This window comes from Saccostrea cucullata, unplaced genomic scaffold, assembly GCF_032062105.1.
Source record: "Saccostrea cucullata isolate Sc308-1 unplaced genomic scaffold, CSIRO_AGI_Scuc_v1 ctg1218, whole genome shotgun sequence".
Taxonomy (NCBI): Eukaryota; Metazoa; Mollusca; class Bivalvia; order Ostreida; family Ostreidae; genus Saccostrea; species Saccostrea cuccullata.
In genome coordinates this window covers 79,833-99,075 of record NW_026925959.1, presented here as the reverse complement: position 1 = coordinate 99,075, position 19,243 = coordinate 79,833, and the positions used below count along the sequence as shown (strand labels likewise).

Below are 19,243 nucleotides of genomic sequence, written 5' to 3'. Positions count from 1 at the left end.
TACTCAGTACTGTACTTAAATTGTAAGGGGTCTACTGATTGATCCTGCAGGACACATGTTTGCGCGACCACAGCTATATTTTTATAATTTAGAGGCATAATCATAGGTTTGCCAGAAAGGGTGCAAGATGCACACGTTTTTGGAAATTCAAATTTATCTCAGGGGGACTGTAGATATAGTGTGGATCCTTGTTTTCAGAGTTGAAAAAGCCATTTTTTGAAAGATCTGTGCTAGTACAACCTGGCGTATCCTTTATAGTCTTTAAAGCAATACCCTTATCACAACTCTAAATTTTACTTTCAGCTGTCCTTGAAGTACATGTACAGCAAAGATGGCAATAAAAAATCCATTTTTTTTTCTTTTGCTTTCTAGCCGCCATGTTAACAGACTGATATTTTACACTTTACAATGTATAAACAACTGAAAAAACACTTAAAATGTAGATTTATGCAATAAACAAAACAAAATACATACATAAGTAAATTTGCTGCGTGTTCATACGACAAAATTTACTCACAAGAACTAATAATTTGCGACAACATGTATGCAAAAGTTAATTTGCACCTAGTCCTGACCAGGTGTAAATTTACTCAACTGTGCAGAATTTACATGTGAGCAAATCAGTTCATACGACAAAAGTTGCACATGTGAGTAAATTTACATATGAGTAAAATATACTGAAGTATGCAGATCATGTCGTATGAATGGGGTATTAGCTGATGAAGCTGTTATGAAGCTGATGGAATTGTTCAAATGTTTGCAAAGATTTTACCATATTTTATGCTATTTCTGAAATATAGCGTATGAAGTAAAACATACAATTTTAAAGTCATAAATTCACGAAATGCTGGTGGGTTTTTTCCTGATATCTCGACAATGAAGTTCTCTATATTGATTCTCGTAGGTGTCAAAGAAAGAAATAGCATATTTAATAAGCACACGCGTAAGAGAATTTCCCTTATATAAGATATTATCTGAAGGGATAATTTTTAATAAATTAAAAATCATAAATTATTTTGCAGAATTTGGAGAGTTTTATAAAAATGGAGCAACTGTAAAAGAAAGGGATTTGTCGATTCGCAACATGTCTGACTTTTTCATAGAAGAAATTCCTAACATGCAAAACAGCCACAGAAATATTTCTTACAAAATCTTGGTTAGTGCAAGTTTTTCATTAGAATTCATTACTGACGTAAAAGTTTCTTTTTTAGAGCGAAATGACCATACACATTTAGAAATGTTTTGACTATTCAATTACTTTAATAAGCCAATTTAAAAAAAAAAAATATTTGTTTGCCTTCTCCAGACCGAATGAAAGAGCCTAACTCAAAACTTTTTGTACCCCACCAGGAAACATTTTTTTATTCATTCCAAAGTTATAATTTATTATCCCATTTTATTAATAACTATTGATAACGAATTTTCCGTTGCCCGATCATGACAAGGAGCACTGTGGGTATGATCAGTCGAGAGGGAATATTTAATCCTCTATGGTACCTGATCCCATATCTGGCCAAAGGATCATAAAACAGAAATAGATTTCAGTCAAATTTTAAATGCCTGTAAAATATGTTTATTAATTATTGAATGTATCACAACATTTGCAGATAACAACACTTTTGTAAATTAATATTTAAACTTATTTCAATTTTGATTTGCTTGACTTAAATTCCAAAACATTTACATACGGTATGAATACTTTGTCTTAAAATTAAGACGTTTCATGATCATGGGGTCTGAAGTTTTTTAGGCCCTTGTTTGTTCTATTCCTGATTTCTATTCTTTTTAATGGACTGTTAAACATGATTGATATTCTTTTTTTCTCTCTCAATATTTCATTCACATTTTGACCGACCATTTGGGAGATGTCTTGCTGTGTAGATTGTTAAGTTATTCAGATCACTACATGAATTAACTAAAACTGGAAAATAATACTGAGTTTAAAAATAAATTGTTTTTCGTTGAACCACATCTGCGCACATAATACATAAATTTTATTTTTGAAATTCATTAAGATGTGACGTGTATTTACCTTTATACACGTCTTTTCAACTGATCGGTGCTATGTTCCTTCGGCTTTTAACTTTGTCTTCAAAATATCAATGTACGTATACACACGCTTTTCTTCTCCAACTTCTCTTTCTAATAAATTAGGTTTTTAGAATCGTAAAGGAAATCAATGAAAGTTAATGCATTGTGAAAAGGTATTTACAGCTGTAATCATAGGGAAGCATACATTAAAGAAAAAAAATGAAGATATAAAACTGATAAAATCGTTTGCTTTAATGTCACATCTGTCATAATTAATCCTATTATGCATGTATAATTGTGTCTATCTGAAGAAAATTCAAACAAGGTTTTTCAAATAGTTAATAATGATGTTAAAAAGGCTGTCCTCATTTTCGTGTATTCAATGGAATCAAACCCCATTTCATCCCTTTTACATTCTCTGAAATTGAGAAAGAAAGAGTTATTGCCAAACTATAGCACTATATGTCTTGATCTTTCTCTAGATCTGTTAAACAAACTTTGGCCCAATCATTGCTTGGTGTCATTTAACATGTTCAGCACAATTTAAATCCTCGGTATAAAAAACTGTAATTTTTAAAACAAGTTATCATATAAATTATGGTAGTTTATTGAAATAGGATTTCCTAAACCAAAATTAAACATATATTGTAATTATTTGAATGAAACATATATATGGAGATAATGAACAGGCTCAAAAGGTTCATTAAGCAATACAAAATAGGAGCAGAGCAAGCACGGACCTCCAAAACATCAGAGGTGGGATCTAGTCCATGGAGGAGTGAGCATCCCCTGTCGACCGGTCACACCCGCCGTGTGCTCCTTGTCTTCATTGGACAATAACGGGGAAATCCATCGTCAATTCAGTGTGTAAATAATGGACTTAACAATGAAAATGAAAAATGTTAGTCAGCATTTGACTCAATGATAAACTGTGAAATAATAATTTATCCTGATTTAATCCGCAACCCCCCAGATTTGTGACAATGGAGAGAGTTCAGTCCGTATATTTCGATATGGCGATGCAGATGTATTTTCATAGTATTAAAATTTCAGTTGAATTTCAAGTTAAGGGGGCACGAGGGGGAAAATCCCTGTACATTTCAAAAGTCATTGGACCAAGATGTATATGTATGCAAAATATTAATCAAGTCCATACCTTTTACAGTCTAGATATAAGGTTTGACAGACGGACACACAGCTACATTGTAGATACATGTATTGGGTAAAGCAGGCGCGGATCCAGAATTTTTTTTCCAGGGGGGAGGGGTCCACCCTAGTCCTCAAAAAATATTTCAACCCAGAAATTTCTTTTCTTGACAAGCAAAAAAAAAAACCCTAAACTCGTCAAAGCTCCAAAAACCTCTTTCGAGGGGGGGGGGGGGGGGGGGGGGTTAGTCGATGACCTTGAATGCTTCAAAGATTTGACTTTTCATACCACTTTCATACAAATTCGTCTTTACCAGGGGGGTCTGCGTTTTCCGACGGGGGTCCAAGTTAACTTTTTTCTTGCTTGTGTATATAAATTTAATAACCTTGCAAATTCCAGGGGGGTTCCTGACCCCCCCCCCCCCCTCTAGATCCGCGCATGGGGTAAAGTAAAGTGATTTCTACGCGTCGCCCTGCTCCGTAAGCGACACAAACTTAAATAGATAATTAAGATTTTAGATAAGTGATATAATTTGCATAATTATACAGAAGTTAAAGTGTACAATTTTCTTATTTTCAGACACCCCCTAGAAAAATAAATGAATTATACCTTATAAAACGATTGCAGAAATACAGAGAATCATGCAAGGGAAGAGAATTCAATTTTGGAAATGAACCACTGTATACCATGAAGTCCCATTTTAAAATGAGTACGTCTCATCACATCTTATACTGCAGTGTTGAAAAAGCTGGCTCAACTTTCTGGAAGAGGGTGCTTCAGATGTTGGATTCAACAAACATAGATAGTCCATTTCAAATCCTGCCATTGCATGTCAACGATAGAGGACAGTCTTTCTATGAACACAGAGTTTACAATGTGTTGGCTGCATTAAGAACAAATTTCGTATTCATGTTTGCAAGAAATCCTTTCAACAGACTCCTATCGGGGTATTTAGACAAAGTATATACAGCAAACCCTTTTTACTGGAACCTTTTTGGGGAGCAGATAAGACACCACAAAAGAAATTCCATGTCCTGTCATAGCAACATCACTTTCCAAGAAATTGTGGAATACGTCATCAAAGCGGAAGGAAAGTTCATAAAGAAAAGAGATCCACATTTCATGGCAATGTTTGACAAATGCAAACCTTGTCAAATTCCCTATGATTTTATTGGGAAAATGGAAACATTCGAGAGTGATGTTCAGTTTTTGATGAAAACTTGGAATATTTCTAAATTCAGAGGAATAGCTATGAAACAGAATGTTGTTGATGATATATTTCTTGATGTCGCAACCTCTTTAGAAGACCGAAGACAGCTGATATTGAAATGTATTTCACTGCATGAAGCCTACCGCAGATCATGGAAACATATGCAAATCAAAGGACTCATCAGCGACAAACAAACGTATCCATTCAATGAAATAGAGTCTGCAAACATTACCCCTATCCGGCTAATTAAAGTTATGAAATTAGCTCACTTAAACTCTGACCCCAAAGAGCTTATGAGACAGAAAGCAAAATATTTTAACAATATCTATAGAACAGTACCTCAGAAAACTCTAAGGATGCTTACTGAAGCTCTAAGACCTGATTTTCATATTTTTGATTATAATCCTTTTCCCAAGGCTATATTTAACGAAAGAAAACGTCAGCTTAATCATTCAGATATATTTAATTTTTGAACACAAAGAATGCGTGTTTTCAAATTACATGTATGTCCCAACACATAATAAACAAATGGAAAATATATCATTCCAGCGTTGTTTGTCGTTCTTTCCATGCAACACAGTATTTGAACATATTTTCTTTTCCCTATGTCTGTGAAGATTGGCTAATTTTTGTATGAGATATATATATAAAAAGGATAGTATTCAATCTCTACGATCCATTGAGACAAAATAAATTCAAATTGAAAGCTAATACAATTTACCAAAAAAAGGCCCCAAGACCATAAACTGAGAATAGACTTAGGTCAAAATTTCAAACTATTATAACTTTTTAAATAATTTTGATATTGATACAAAAATTTTCGTTATATATTTGAAAAGAAATATTACAAAAAATTGCAAATTTTAAAGCAAATACATTGAATAAAGCTCAATTTACAAAAAAATCAAAATTTTGACTTAAGTCTGTTCTCAGTTTATGGTCTTAGGGCCAGAGGTGGAATTGGATGCCATGGAAGAGTAAGCATCCCCTGCTGACCGGTCACACCCGCCATGTGTTCCTTGTCATGATCAGACAAACGGAAAAATTCGTAGACAATTCAATGTGAAAAAAATGATTTAACACTTGTATGAAAAACATAAATTTACAACTTTATGATAGGAATTTGCTGACAAGGTCATTAACAGACAATGTTGACTTTAAAAGAGACTGTTGATACCTTTGTATCATGAATTTGTTTGGGTGTAAAATAAAGTTGCCACCCGGCACCACGTGTGCCGACGGAAGAGGACCTGACACCTGAATCGGTGTTTCGGGCACATTTTAGGAATGTTCCAGGGTCTGCCACTCATCAGAGGTCCAACCCAAATTAAGTTATCATATTTTAGTTGTATATCTCTGGCATGGTGGTGTTTCATGCAATAATATTTGTAGTGGACATGTATTCTGTTACTGTTCCACTAATTAAGCTTTGTGAATAAAAAGCTTTATGTTTTGGATATGTCAATGAATAAGACAATATCAAGGAGAATTAATATTCTCTGTGGTGCGAGCTTAAATTGTTTGCTCGTCTTGTTTTGTGGTACATGTTGTACTAAACGGCTCTTAGATAGAGCTGCAGTTGAGATTCGTTAGAATCGGGCGGGGCGACCGTCACATAGTCGCGCTGGAAGAGTTAATGCACGTGGCACGAGACAGCGCATTGGTTGTTTGTTTGGAGTGTTGGGTAATTGACAGCCACCTGTTCCCTGATATCTGCTTTGCATGCTTTTCGCTATCACGGATTGTCTGATTTGTTAATTGATATGCTATCTGTTCGAGTTGTAAAATAAAGTTGCCACCCGGCACCACGTGTGCCGACGGAAGAGGACCTGACACCTGAATCGGTGTTTCGGGCACATTTTAGGAATGTTCCAGGGTCTGCCACTCATCAGAGGTCCAACCCAAATTAAGTTATCATATTTTAGTTGTATATCTCTGGCATGGTGGTGTTTCATGCAATAATATTTGTAGTGGACATGTATTCTGTTACTGTTCCACTAATTAAGCTTTGTGAATAAAAAGCTTTATGTTTTGGATATGTCAATGAATAAGACAATATCAAGGAGAATTAATATTCTCTGTGGTGCGAGCTTAAATTGTTTGCTCGTCTTGTTTTGTGGTACATGTTGTACTAAACGGCTCTTAGATAGAGCTGCAGTTGAGATTCGTTAGAATCGGGCGGGGCGACCGTCACATAGTCGCGCTGGAAGAGTTAATGCACGTGGCACGAGACAGCGCATTGGTTGTTTGTTTGGAGTGTTGGGTAATTGACAGCCACCTGTTCCCTGATATCTGCTTTGCATGCTTTTCGCTATCACGGATTGTCTGATTTGTTAATTGATATGCTATCTGTTCGAGTTTAAGAGCTCATTTAAGTTTCTATTTCGCTTGTATCCAATGATAGGAGGCATAGGAAATAACTCAGAACACTGTTTATCCTTTTGAATTAATTTCCAATGTTTGCGTAATATTTTCCCCAGTTTTCTGACTGCAGGATTGTACTTGGTAACAAGCACAGAGGGCGGTCTGTTAGATTTAGTCTTGCTATTTTTTAGCAATTCCTGTCTATTGATTGTTTGCGTTTCTGAAACAATACTGTCTATTTCAGATTCCGAGTACCCCCTTGATATAAGTCGTTCCTTGAACTGTGAAATTAATTGTTTGGTTTTGTGTGGGTCAGAGGTGTTCCTCTTATGACGGATAATTTCCCCCTTAATAAATCCTCTGAAGGTAGCATTGGGATGTGCACTGCTGCGATGCAGATACATAAATGTTTCTGTAGGTTTGATGAAAGTTTCAAAGTCTAAGACTCCGGACTGTTTAAATCTCTGTCCTTTGTAGACTTTTGTGTCCAGAAACACAGTCTCGTTTAAGTGAATATTGTATGTAAATTTCAGGTATTTGTGCTCCTGATTTGCAAGTTCAAAAAACTGCAGTATTTCACTTTCTGTGGCGTCCATTGCCATAAACCCGTCATCTCTGTATCTAAAGTGGGCCAGAATTTTGTTTTTATGATTGTATTTTTTGATAATATTTTCAAGGATATCAAAAAGGCGCAGGTCACATATTTCGGGGGACGGGACCGCCCCCATACTGGCTCCTAATATTTGTTTATACAGGTGACCATTAAATTCAAATTCATTGTTCTCTAACAGAATTTGTAACAATTTGATTAGGTAACTGATATCTGGGATCGGTATTGTAACATCAGTTTGTTTCAATTTTGTGAGTGCTTTTGCTGCAGATTGGAGAAGTTCCGTGGCTGTCATGTTAGTATACATGGAAGTTACATCATAGGTAACTAGCCGGGTTTCGGGTTTCAAATGCAGGGATTCAACTTTGCTGATAAAGTGTTTGGTATCTCTGACATATGTGTGTTGTTTTTGTACTAATGGCACAAGGAAGTAGTCTATGAAGTGCCCTATAGGCATTGTAGGGGAGGCGCATTGAGAGATAATTGGCCTCCCCGGTATACTCATTCCACGCTGCAGGGCCTCGGCCCCTTTGAAGTTTTCAATGTCAGAAATGGAGATTTTATGTATTTTAGGTAGTAAGTATAACCTGCCAGGGCGGAATGTAAGGGACTGCGACAGAAATCTGTGGGTAATACTGTCGATTTCAGAATTGATTTGCATTTCACATACAATCTTGTTGATCAGATCGTGTATTTCATGTGTTCTGTCTTTGTGAATTGCGGCGTAATGAATGCCGTCATTTAATTGTCTTAGTCCCTCCGCTGCATAATTTGTGCGGTTCTGAACTACAACAGTAGTAGATTTGTCTGCCTTTTTTATTACAATGTTTGTCTCGTTTCGGAGACTGGTCAGCGCATTCCGCTCTTTTTTTGTTAAATTATCTCTAAATTTGTGAAAGTGGATTTTACATAGCTCCATTTTGGTTGCATAGAGATAATTTTCTAAAGCTGTGCACGTTGTGTTGCCGGGATTATAATTCGTATTGATATATAAGGGATGCAATTGTTTATCATCCTCATTTGTATGAAAGAGTATCTTGCATCTCATTTTCCTGGCTAGTTCATTGAAGCTACAGATCAAATTCTGTCTTATATTTTGCGTCCCTGGTGTGGGAATAAATTTGAGACCTTTGCTAAGTAAAGATGTTTCAGCTTCAGACAGAGTATAATCTGAGAGATTGAGAACATTGTTATTAGTGTTCTCTGACAGGCGTTTAATACGCCTGATATTGCGAGCTTTTCTGTTGTTCGCTCGTCTTATTTTATATTTTTTCTGTTTTTGCGTTTTGGAGAGCCTCCTGCTAGGCATGTTAGCGTAGTGCCGATCTGGGAGCCAAATCTGCATTGATTGCTAAGAAAAGTGAACAAGGTATGATCAACAGGGGTTCCCTGGGGGTGTAATTCAACCGCGCAGATTAACATGCGGGTTTATCTTGGGGCACCGGCAGGCATGCGTTTACTTCTTAGGTGCAGTAAAGATCTGTGAATACCTGCATGATGCAATAGGTAAAAAGCATGATTATATTGTTTGACATCAAGCTTGCTGCGGGACAAAGTATAGGTTCTGTCCAGCAGGATGGGGATATGGTGTGTGTTCAAACCCTGAGGTTAAGAGTGACACTGAGAATTCTTGTAGATGTTGCAGTCAGGTTAATTTCTAGTTGGCGCACATTGTGCAATTGTAATTGTAAATTCCCTTGTTTTGGTGATTATATCAATAAACGCCTTTTTATGCACTAAGAGGTATGCCAAACCATACCTATAGTTGAAGATGGAGATAGACTGTGACTGTTAACTATGATTTATTGTACATATATTTTAATATGATCTCAGCGGAAATTGAAATTCACAATTTCACATGGATGCTAATAAATCAAACTCAACACCTATATGCAGCTCGGTCACATTTCAATAGCGGGGAATTACGCTTAATTAGGACGTACCCCCCACAAAACTACAAAAACACTTTTTATAAGATCCAAGTGTCATTAAGAATTCTGAATTCACAACAAATGTCCTCAGGTCTCCGTAAATCCACCAAAAGCAGTTTTATCCCTCCATTGCTACATTGGAATATGGCAAACATGGATAACAATGACATGGAGACTGACAATCTTGATTTGACGCACAGCTACCCTACACCGGGCCAAAAACAAAAGGACACACCACCCGACTACATGTACGATAGTGATCCTGATCTGGACCTAAACGAAACAACACTCGTCGCATCAGCGAGTAAAAGTGAAGAATACCAAAAAATGGTGGAGAGCACCATCAAGGAAGTTGACACTCTTATGTTTAAAAGACACAGAATCGCCACCATCAAACATTGCATCGACCAGGTGGACACCGGTGCGGAAAATCCAAATCTACCCGCCTTCCTCAGCTTTCAGATAAACTTTACAGCAAGCTGTGATGAAGTTAGCCAGGAAATATTTAAGGGCATCATCAAAGACCTCCATCAGAAGGGGCTCCTCAAACTCATAACCACACTACAAGAAAAATGTGCACATATCATCCGCGAAAAAAACGAGGAAATCAAGGAAAAAGTAACCGAGACCAAAAACAAATTAACGATAAATGATCGTGAAGCGGGCACTCACCGGGCCAAATTCTTTTCTGACCTGGAAGTTCTCAAACAAAAGTGGACTGAGAAGATAAATCAATACAAAATGCGTGCACCCGCTAGACATGACGAGCAGAAACGCCCAAGGACCAGCCAGCCTAGACCATGGTCTAGAGGACGTGACAATGCTCAGAGAAGATCCAGGACCGCCCAACCGTCTATTATCCAAGAACTAAGGAAATTGACCAATATGCTACAAGATCCAACTCATAAGTGACATGATTAGTTACCTGTCATATAATCAATTGTGATGGTTGAACGCCATATCTTACGTGTATATACACGGGACAATTGATATTGTTGGACTGCTTATACATATGGTAAGATCTACCGCCATATCAAACTTATGAACCATTTAAAGAAGAAACGTTTATTGTACATTGAGCTTATAAACTTAAAACAAACATATTTTGTACTATGAAAACCTTAACATATTAAAATATATGTACAATAAATCATAGTTAACAGTCACAGTCTATCTCCATCTTCAACTATAGGTATGGTTTGGCATACCTCTTAGTGCATAAAAAGGCGTTTATTGATATAATCACCAAAACAAGGGAATTTACAATTACAATTGCACAATGTGCGCCAACTAGAAATTAACCTGACTGCAACATCTACAAGAATTCTCAGTGTCACTCTTAACCTCAGGGTTTGAACACACACCATATCCCCATCCTGCTGGACAGAACCTATACTTTGTCCCGCAGCAAGCTTGATGTCAAACAATATAATCATGCTTTTTACCTATTGCATCATGCAGGTATTCACAGATCTTTACTGCACCTAAGAAGTAAACGCATGCCTGCCGGTGCCCCAAGATAAACCCGCATGTTAATCTGCGCGGTTGAATTACACCCCCAGGGAACCCCTGTTGATCATACCTTGTTCACTTTTCTTAGCAATCAATGCAGATTTGGCTCCCAGATCGGCACTACGCTAACATGCCTAGCAGGAGGCTCTCCAAAACGCAAAAACAGAAAAAATATAAAATAAGACGAGCGAACAACAGAAAAGCTCGCAATATCAGGCGTATTAAACGCCTGTCAGAGAACACTAATAACAATGTTCTCAATCTCTCAGATTATACTCTGTCTGAAGCTGAAACATCTTTACTTAGCAAAGGTCTCAAATTTATTCCCACACCAGGGACGCAAAATATAAGACAGAATTTGATCTGTAGCTTCAATGAACTAGCCAGGAAAATGAGATGCAAGATACTCTTTCATACAAATGAGGATGATAAACAATTGCATCCCTTATATATCAATACGAATTATAATCCCGGCAACACAACGTGCACAGCTTTAGAAAATTATCTCTATGCAACCAAAATGGAGCTATGTAAAATCCACTTTCACAAATTTAGAGATAATTTAACAAAAAAAGAGCGGAATGCGCTGACCAGTCTCCGAAACGAGACAAACATTGTAATAAAAAAGGCAGACAAATCTACTACTGTTGTAGTTCAGAACCGCACAAATTATGCAGCGGAGGGACTAAGACAATTAAATGACGGCATTCATTACGCCGCAATTCACAAAGACAGAACACATGAAATACACGATCTGATCAACAAGATTGTATGTGAAATGCAAATCAATTCTGAAATCGACAGTATTACCCACAGATTTCTGTCGCAGTCCCTTACATTCCGCCCTGGCAGGTTATACTTACTACCTAAAATACATAAAATCTCCATTTCTGACATTGAAAACTTCAAAGGGGCCGAGGCCCTGCAGCGTGGAATGAGTATACCGGGGAGGCCAATTATCTCTCAATGCGCCTCCCCTACAATGCCTATAGGGCACTTCATAGACTACTTCCTTGTGCCATTAGTACAAAAACAACACACATATGTCAGAGATACCAAACACTTTATCAGCAAAGTTGAATCCCTGCATTTGAAACCCGAAACCCGGCTAGTTACCTATGATGTAACTTCCATGTATACTAACATGACAGCCACGGAACTTCTCCAATCTGCAGCAAAAGCACTCACAAAATTGAAACAAACTGATGTTACAATACCGATCCCAGATATCAGTTACCTAATCAAATTGTTACAAATTCTGTTAGAGAACAATGAATTTGAATTTAATGGTCACCTGTATAAACAAATATTAGGAGCCAGTATGGGGGCGGTCCCGTCCCCCGAAATATGTGACCTGCGCCTTTTTGATATCCTTGAAAATATTATCAAAAAATACAATCATAAAAACAAAATTCTGGCCCACTTTAGATACAGAGATGACGGGTTTATGGCAATGGACGCCACAGAAAGTGAAATACTGCAGTTTTTTGAACTTGCAAATCAGGAGCACAAATACCTGAAATTTACATACAATATTCACTTAAACGAGACTGTGTTTCTGGACACAAAAGTCTACAAAGGACAGAGATTTAAACAGTCCGGAGTCTTAGACTTTGAAACTTTCATCAAACCTACAGAAACATTTATGTATCTGCATCGCAGCAGTGCACATCCCAATGCTACCTTATTAAGGGGGAAATTATCCGTCATAAGAGGAACACCTCTGACCCACACAAAACCAAACAATTAATTTCACAGTTCAAGGAACGACTTATATCAAGGGGGTACTCGGAATCTGAAATAGACAGTATTGTTTCAGAAACGCAAACAATTAATAGACAGGAATTGCTAAAAAATAGCAAGACTAAATCTAACAGACCGCCCTCTGTGCTTGTTACCAAGTACAATCCTGCAGTCAGAAAACTGGGGAAAATATTACGCAAACATTGGAAATTAATTCAAAAGGATAAACAGTGTTCTGAGTTATTTCCTATGCCTCCTATCATTGGATACAAGCGAAATAGAAACTTAAATGAGCTCTTAAACTCGAACAGATAGCATATCAATTAACAAATCAGACAATCCGTGATAGCGAAAAGCATGCAAAGCAGATATCAGGGAACAGGTGGCTGTCAATTACCCAACACTCCAAACAAACAACCAATGCGCTGTCTCGAGCCACGTGCATTAACTCTTCCAGCGCGACTATGTGACGGTCGCCCCGCCCGATTCTAACGAATCTCAACTGCAGCTCTATCTAAGAGCCGTTTAGTACAACATGTACCACAAAACAAGACGAGCAAACAATTTAAGCTCGCACCACAGAGAATATTAATTCTCCTTGATATTGTCTTATTCATTGACATATCCAAAACATAAAGCTTTTTATTCACAAAGCTTAATTAGTGGAACAGTAACAGAATACATGTCCACTACAAATATTATTGCATGAAACACCACCATGCCAGAGATATACAACTAAAATATGATAACTTAATTTGGGTTGGACCTCTGATGAGTGGCAGACCCTGGAACATTCCTAAAATGTGCCCGAAACACCGATTCAGGTGTCAGGTCCTCTTCCGTCGGCACACGTGGTGCCGGGTGGCAACTTTATTTTACCCTGGCAGGTTATACTTACTACCTAAAATACATAAAATCTGCATTTCTGACATTGAAAACTTCAAAGGGGCCGAGGCCTTGCAGCGTGGAATGAGTATACCGGGGAGGCCAATTATCTCTCAATGCGCCTCCCCTACAATGCCTATAGGGCACTTCATAGACTACTTCCTTGTGCCATTAGTACAAAAACAACACACATATGTCAGAGATACCAAACACTTTATCAGCAAAGTTGAATCCCTGCATTTGAAACCCGAAACCCGGCTAGTTACCTATGATGTAACTTCCATGTATACTAACATGACAGCCACGGAACTTCTCCAATCTGCAGCAAAAGCACTCACAAAATTGAAACAAACTGATGTTACAATACCGATCCCAGATATCAGTTACCTAATCAAATTGTTACAAATTCTGTTAGAGAACAATGAATTTGAATTTAATGGTCACCTGTATAAACAAATATTAGGAGCCAGTATGGGGGCGGTCCCGTCCTCCGAGATATGTGACCTGCGCCTTTTTGATATCCTTGAAAATATTATCAAAAAATACAATCATAAAAACAAAATTCTGGCTCACTTTAGATACAGAGATGACGGTTTTATGGCAATGGACGCCACAGAAAGTGAAATACTGCAGTTTTTTGAACTTGCAAATCAGGAGCACAAATACCTGAAATTTACATACAATATTCACTTAAACGAGACTGTGTTTTTGGACACAAAAGTCTACAAAGGACAGAGATTTAAACAGTCCGGAGTCTTAGACTTTGAAACCTTCATCAAACCTACAGAAACATTTATGTATCTGCATCGCAGCAGTGCACATCCCAATGCTACCTTCAGAGGATTTATTAAGGGGGAAATTATCCGTCATAAGAGGAACACCTCTGACCCACACAAAACCAAACAATTAATTTCACAGTTCAAGGAACGACTCATATCAAGGGGGTACTCGGAATCTGAAATAGACAGTATTGTTTCAGAAACGCAAACAATTAATAGACAGGAATTGCTAAAAAATAGCAAGACTAAATCTAACAGACCGCCCTCTGTGCTTGTTACCAAGTACAATCCTGCAGTCAGAAAACTGGGGAAAATATTACGCAAACATTGGAAATTAATTCAAAAGGATAAACAGTGTTCTGAGTTATTTCCTATGCCTCCTATCATTGGATACAAGCGAAATAGAAACTTAAATGAGCTCTTAAACTCGAACAGATAGCATATCAATTAACAAATCAGACAATCCGTGATAGCGAAAAGCATGCAAAGCAGATATCAGGGAACAGGTGGCTGTCAATTACCCAACACTCCAAACAAACAACCAATGCGCTTTCTCGTGCCATGTGCATTAACTCTTCCAGCGCGACTATGTGACGGTCGCCCCGCCCGATTCTAACGAATCTCAACTGCAGCTCTATCTAAGAGCCGTTTAGTACAACATGTACCACAAAACAAGACGAGCAAACAATTTAAGCTCGCACCACAGAGAATATTAATTCTCCTTGATATTGTCTTATTCATTGACATATCCAAAACATAAAGCTTTTTATTCACAAAGCTTAATTAGTGGAACAGTAACAGAATACATGTCCACTACAAATATTATTGCATGAAACACCACCATGCCAGAGATATACAACTAAAATATGATAACTTAATTTGGGTTGGACCTCTGATGAGTGGCAGACCCTGGAACATTCCTAAAATGTGCCCGAAACACCGATTCAGGTGTCAGGTCCTCTTCCGTCGGCACACGTGGTGCCGGGTGGCAATTTTATTTTACGCTTGTCGCATTTAACAGATTGCTTCTATGTGTTGAGCTCTTGCGTATCGAATCAACTGAGACATATAAACACTAAATACATGTGATAGGAGTAACCTTAACAAAAAATACTAAAGCTGACTGTAGTCAATGAAAGTGTCAAAGTAAACACTATAGTAAATCAAAGTTTTACCATAGTAAATCAAAGCATTTATTGTGATCACTATAGTAAATAAAATTTTTACCATAGTAAATCAAAATATTTATTGTGATCATTATAGTAAATAAAAGTTTTACCAAAGTAAATCAACGTGTTTATTGTGATCACTATGGTAAATCAAAGTTTTTATTGTGATCACTATGGCAAATAAAAATCAAATTGGAAGACTAATATACTTCAATTAAACAACACCACTGAACTTAATTTTTTACAGTACCAGCTTTTCAAAAAAAATTTAACAACACTATTCAGGCGCGGATACAGGATTTGGAGTTAGAGGGGGCGCCAAAATTAGGCAAGGGGTCTGGGGGCCGCCTTGAGGCCCCCAGTGGGTCCAGTAGCTCCTGGATTCTAGAGATTTTGTAGGGTAAAAATGAGGTCTACCAAGTAGACATATTTGATTTACGCCAACTTTGACAATTTGGGGGGGGGGGCGGGGGCGCCCCCATTTAAATCCGCCACTGCCATTGAACTTCTTTCAATGCCAAATTTTTTAAACGAGACTGATTAAGGTCATTGAAAGTGTGCAGGGCTAAACCTACGCTCCAATGAGCAATACCTTGTAATTATGTCTATCCTTTGCAAGTAAGCCTCGGAACCCCCCCCCCCCCTCCCCCGGTTCCGAAGCCTATAATAAATTACAATTAAATTTTATATCACCCATTTTCTTCTAGATAATTTTACTTTAGAATTTGCCTAGACGAGAGGGGTTGTTTAGTTCTATGGTACATGCATGAGGCTTAAATAGCGGGCCGGAAAACATGGCCCCAGAATTGGACTTTCACAAAGGAGTATCTAGAGCAAATTTTGCTGGGAGTCGGGGAGGAGGGGTTATGGCTCAAAAGTGAAACTTACCCCCTTGTAATGTCACTGTGGGTTCGAATATATGACATAAACTGTTCTTTGAAATATATATTGCTTCTTCTTTTAACTAAAATTACGGAATTATTATGCATATTTAATTTTAAAAAAAAGTAATAAACCTTTTTAAAAGATTTGTTTCGATAAATATTTTTTTTGTAATTTGTTATCAAGTGATACTTTCTATCTGTTAATCAATGATATATCTATAAACTGTATACATGTATAAACACATTTTCCTTCGAATCCAAGTTCGAATGCATATTAATTACTTCGAGTTATCTTTCTTGGTTCACATTAATGGCTATTAGGCCTATGGTTGGGATTTTCATGTATATTTTTTAGTCAATTGTTATAGCTAAAACATTTATCAAACAAGTTGTAGATTACTTAATCAAGTTTCTGGTTTATGTTTTCTTTCAAGCTTCGTATCGGATCTTTCCGGCAGTCGAACTATTATACCGTTATGGTTCTAGGATTTACTTTTACCGGAAATGCAAAAGTCTGAACAGCCAGTTTTTTGAATGACATTTTTGCGCCGTTTAAATATTTTTATATATGTTCAGTACCTCAGTGAAGCTATTGGAGAATGAATATAGGATATGTCAGGAAGTAGAATATACATGTAAGCTTGCTAGGTTCTCGTTCATTCTTAGAATCCAGCCTCCAGGGTTCCGAGCGTGATTCGTCGACACAGACGTCTTTTTCAAATCATCAGCACAGGTACTTGGGTCTTGGTTTATAAATACGTATGTACCTTATTGATATATAAGCCTTTTACATATCAATAAGGTACATACATATTTATAAATCAAGACCCAAGTAGCTGTGATCACCAGCTGTTCACACTTCACAGTCCTCTCCTTGATTAGTGTGCATCACAATGATAAGCACAAGATATATTGCATTTATTTTATTTGAATACGAATTTATACCTCAATATTTACATTTGCAAATGTTTTTCTTTATATAACACTACTGAAAGCAAGCGTTTTTATAACTGTATAAATACAGGTACAGGGTCAATAGGTCATAGTGTATAAAATATATGTTCGGATTTCTCAGTGACGTCATAAAGGTCTTACATTTATTTTAAGAACGCATTTCACATGTTAAAAGTCAAAATCAGGCAAATTTAAAGTATGAATAAGTCACAAATGTAAATATAAGTACATTAATATCACACATGAGAGGTAAGTACAGGTTGGCACATGTATTTTAAAGCATTTATTTTATTTGAATACGATTTTTATGCCTCATTGTGTGAGCTAATTGTGTGAGCTACAGTCTTTATCATCATCATGTTTATAAAGGTTGATTTATTCCAAATAGTTCGAAGACTTATCTAACTTGCATTTTAAACGATATACTATTATAATCCTTTGAATACAGTGTCATGGAGGCCATTGCAGAAGTGTCTCACTGTGTCTGATATCAAACAACAACTCTGCTTGACAGATTCCTGCTGAAACGTTACCTGCCCAAACTTCAACCGTTTGTTATAAACAGTGTTATATTAAAAAAACAAAAAAATTTAATCTTATTTGCTGAACAAGACCCTCTTTTTTTAATGTAATTTTTTATGTGTGTAGAGGAGCAGAACAACACTATTCACTCACTAATTTTTGTGTCGCCCTAATTTCCTGAGATAGTTTTAGTAATATTAGAAGTTTCCAAGATCAAGGTTATCTACAGCGAAGATGTTTGCAAATTCTTTAACTAGCTCCGCAGCCTGAGATTTGACTTCCACAGGCATGGTCTTGCCTAACTGTTCTAGGAGTGGGGCAATATGCACTGTGGGATCAGTACCTTTTAGTTTTACTGACAGGACAGGGACGGGTTAACCTACCATTATATTGCAGCAATTAACATGAAATTTTTTGTAACAAACATTGCTTAGCCGGTACTGTTGGTTGCATGCTTTATTGTAGTACCAGTTTTTTACTTCAACACTAATGCAAGCTCACCTTCCCATGCACTAAACAAAAAACTTTGTTTTTACAGCTACATATAGCAGTTTAACTTCATACTGGGGTGAAAAAAATTGTACCAGTGTTCAGGAGAATGTAATGGTAGGTCATATCATTGGCAAGTGAATTGGCTAAGTTCTGATCAATGAATAATAATTATATGGACTTCCCAATACTAAACACCAATAATATTAAATTGCTAAAATTTGCTTTCTATAAACAAGAATTTTTTTAAGCAAGGTCATCAGTTTATTTTCTTATATTTTCATTTAAATTGGTTGAATCTGATTTGTCAAGAATCATTTGTTAAAAAACACTACTCCCAGCTGAATAATGAAACCACGCCCTCCATCGATTGCTTGACGATGGATGATATTCCAAAAAATGTTGACTGCGCAGAATTTAAGACTGTAAGGTTCACTGTAGTCTGTAATATGTACATGTATTTGTATAAAATATCAGGGATTTCTCACTACCCTGTGTAGGGTCGAATATGGGCCTTACTCACAATTGCAAAACACCTCCCTTTTCCCTAAAAATGAACTACATTATGTACATATGTTCATCAATAATTGAAATGCAGAAGAACTTTAGAGGTAAACTTGATCATAATTCATGAAGTACAAACATGGTCAGGTTTGAAATTTGGGTAAAACTTTATTATAATGATCAATTCTCTGATTCATAGTTCTATATAAATTATAATTACAATGTGTATTTAAAACATCAATTTTATTCATCTAAGTGTTTTTTTTCTTGATAAACATCATACTGTACAATAAAATTTCCTAATATTGATAAAATGTTGTTAAATTCCCAATTCCAAGGACCTGAGCCCCATTCCCAAAAGTGAGTGGAAAATCCCTGAATATTCAGTTTAACATCATAAATATTGCATGTAGTTGAGTGTAACATTGAAAATTTTTGATGTTATGCTCAACTACATGCAATATTTATATACATGTAATGTAATATGATGGTCTCAGGACAAAAAGCTT

General features: G+C 36.7%; 3 protein-coding genes across 3 annotated transcripts; 2 read left to right on the top strand and 1 right to left on the bottom strand.

The window, feature by feature from the left end:
• The first annotated feature begins 1,025 nt into the window (after positions 1–1,025).
• On the top strand, positions 1,026–4,875 carry LOC134270171 (carbohydrate sulfotransferase 11-like). Its single transcript, XM_062752352.1, has 2 exons — positions 1,026–1,156; positions 3,758–4,875. Exons 1-2 carry the CDS (start codon positions 1,085–1,087, stop codon positions 4,859–4,861), a joined length of 1,176 nt encoding a protein of 391 aa, XP_062608336.1. The 5' UTR covers positions 1,026–1,084; the 3' UTR covers positions 4,862–4,875.
• A 1,858-nt stretch (positions 4,876–6,733) lies between these two features.
• LOC134270173 (uncharacterized) lies at positions 6,734–8,671 on the bottom strand. Its single transcript, XM_062752354.1, has one exon. It carries the CDS (start codon positions 8,669–8,671, stop codon positions 6,734–6,736), a length of 1,938 nt encoding a protein of 645 aa, XP_062608338.1.
• Positions 8,672–10,935: 2,264 nt separating this feature from the next.
• LOC134270172 (uncharacterized) lies at positions 10,936–12,555 on the top strand. Its single transcript, XM_062752353.1, has one exon. It carries the CDS (start codon positions 10,936–10,938, stop codon positions 12,553–12,555), a length of 1,620 nt encoding a protein of 539 aa, XP_062608337.1.
• The last annotated feature ends 6,688 nt before the right edge of the window (positions 12,556–19,243 follow it).

What these genes read in the sequence shown, in the direction of transcription:
- LOC134270171 (XM_062752352.1), top strand. Translation starts at nt 1,085, where the DNA reads ATGTCTGACTTTTTCATAGAAGAAATTCCTAACATGCAAAACAGCCAC. An exon ending in ATATTTCTTACAAAATCTTG is followed by an intron (nt 1,157 to 3,757) that starts GTTAGTGCAAGT and finishes TCTTATTTTCAG; the next exon opens with ACACCCCCTAGAAAAATAAA.
- LOC134270173 (XM_062752354.1), bottom strand. Translation starts at nt 8,671, where the DNA reads ATGCCTAGCAGGAGGCTCTCCAAAACGCAAAAACAGAAAAAATATAAA.
- LOC134270172 (XM_062752353.1), top strand. Translation starts at nt 10,936, where the DNA reads ATGCCTAGCAGGAGGCTCTCCAAAACGCAAAAACAGAAAAAATATAAA.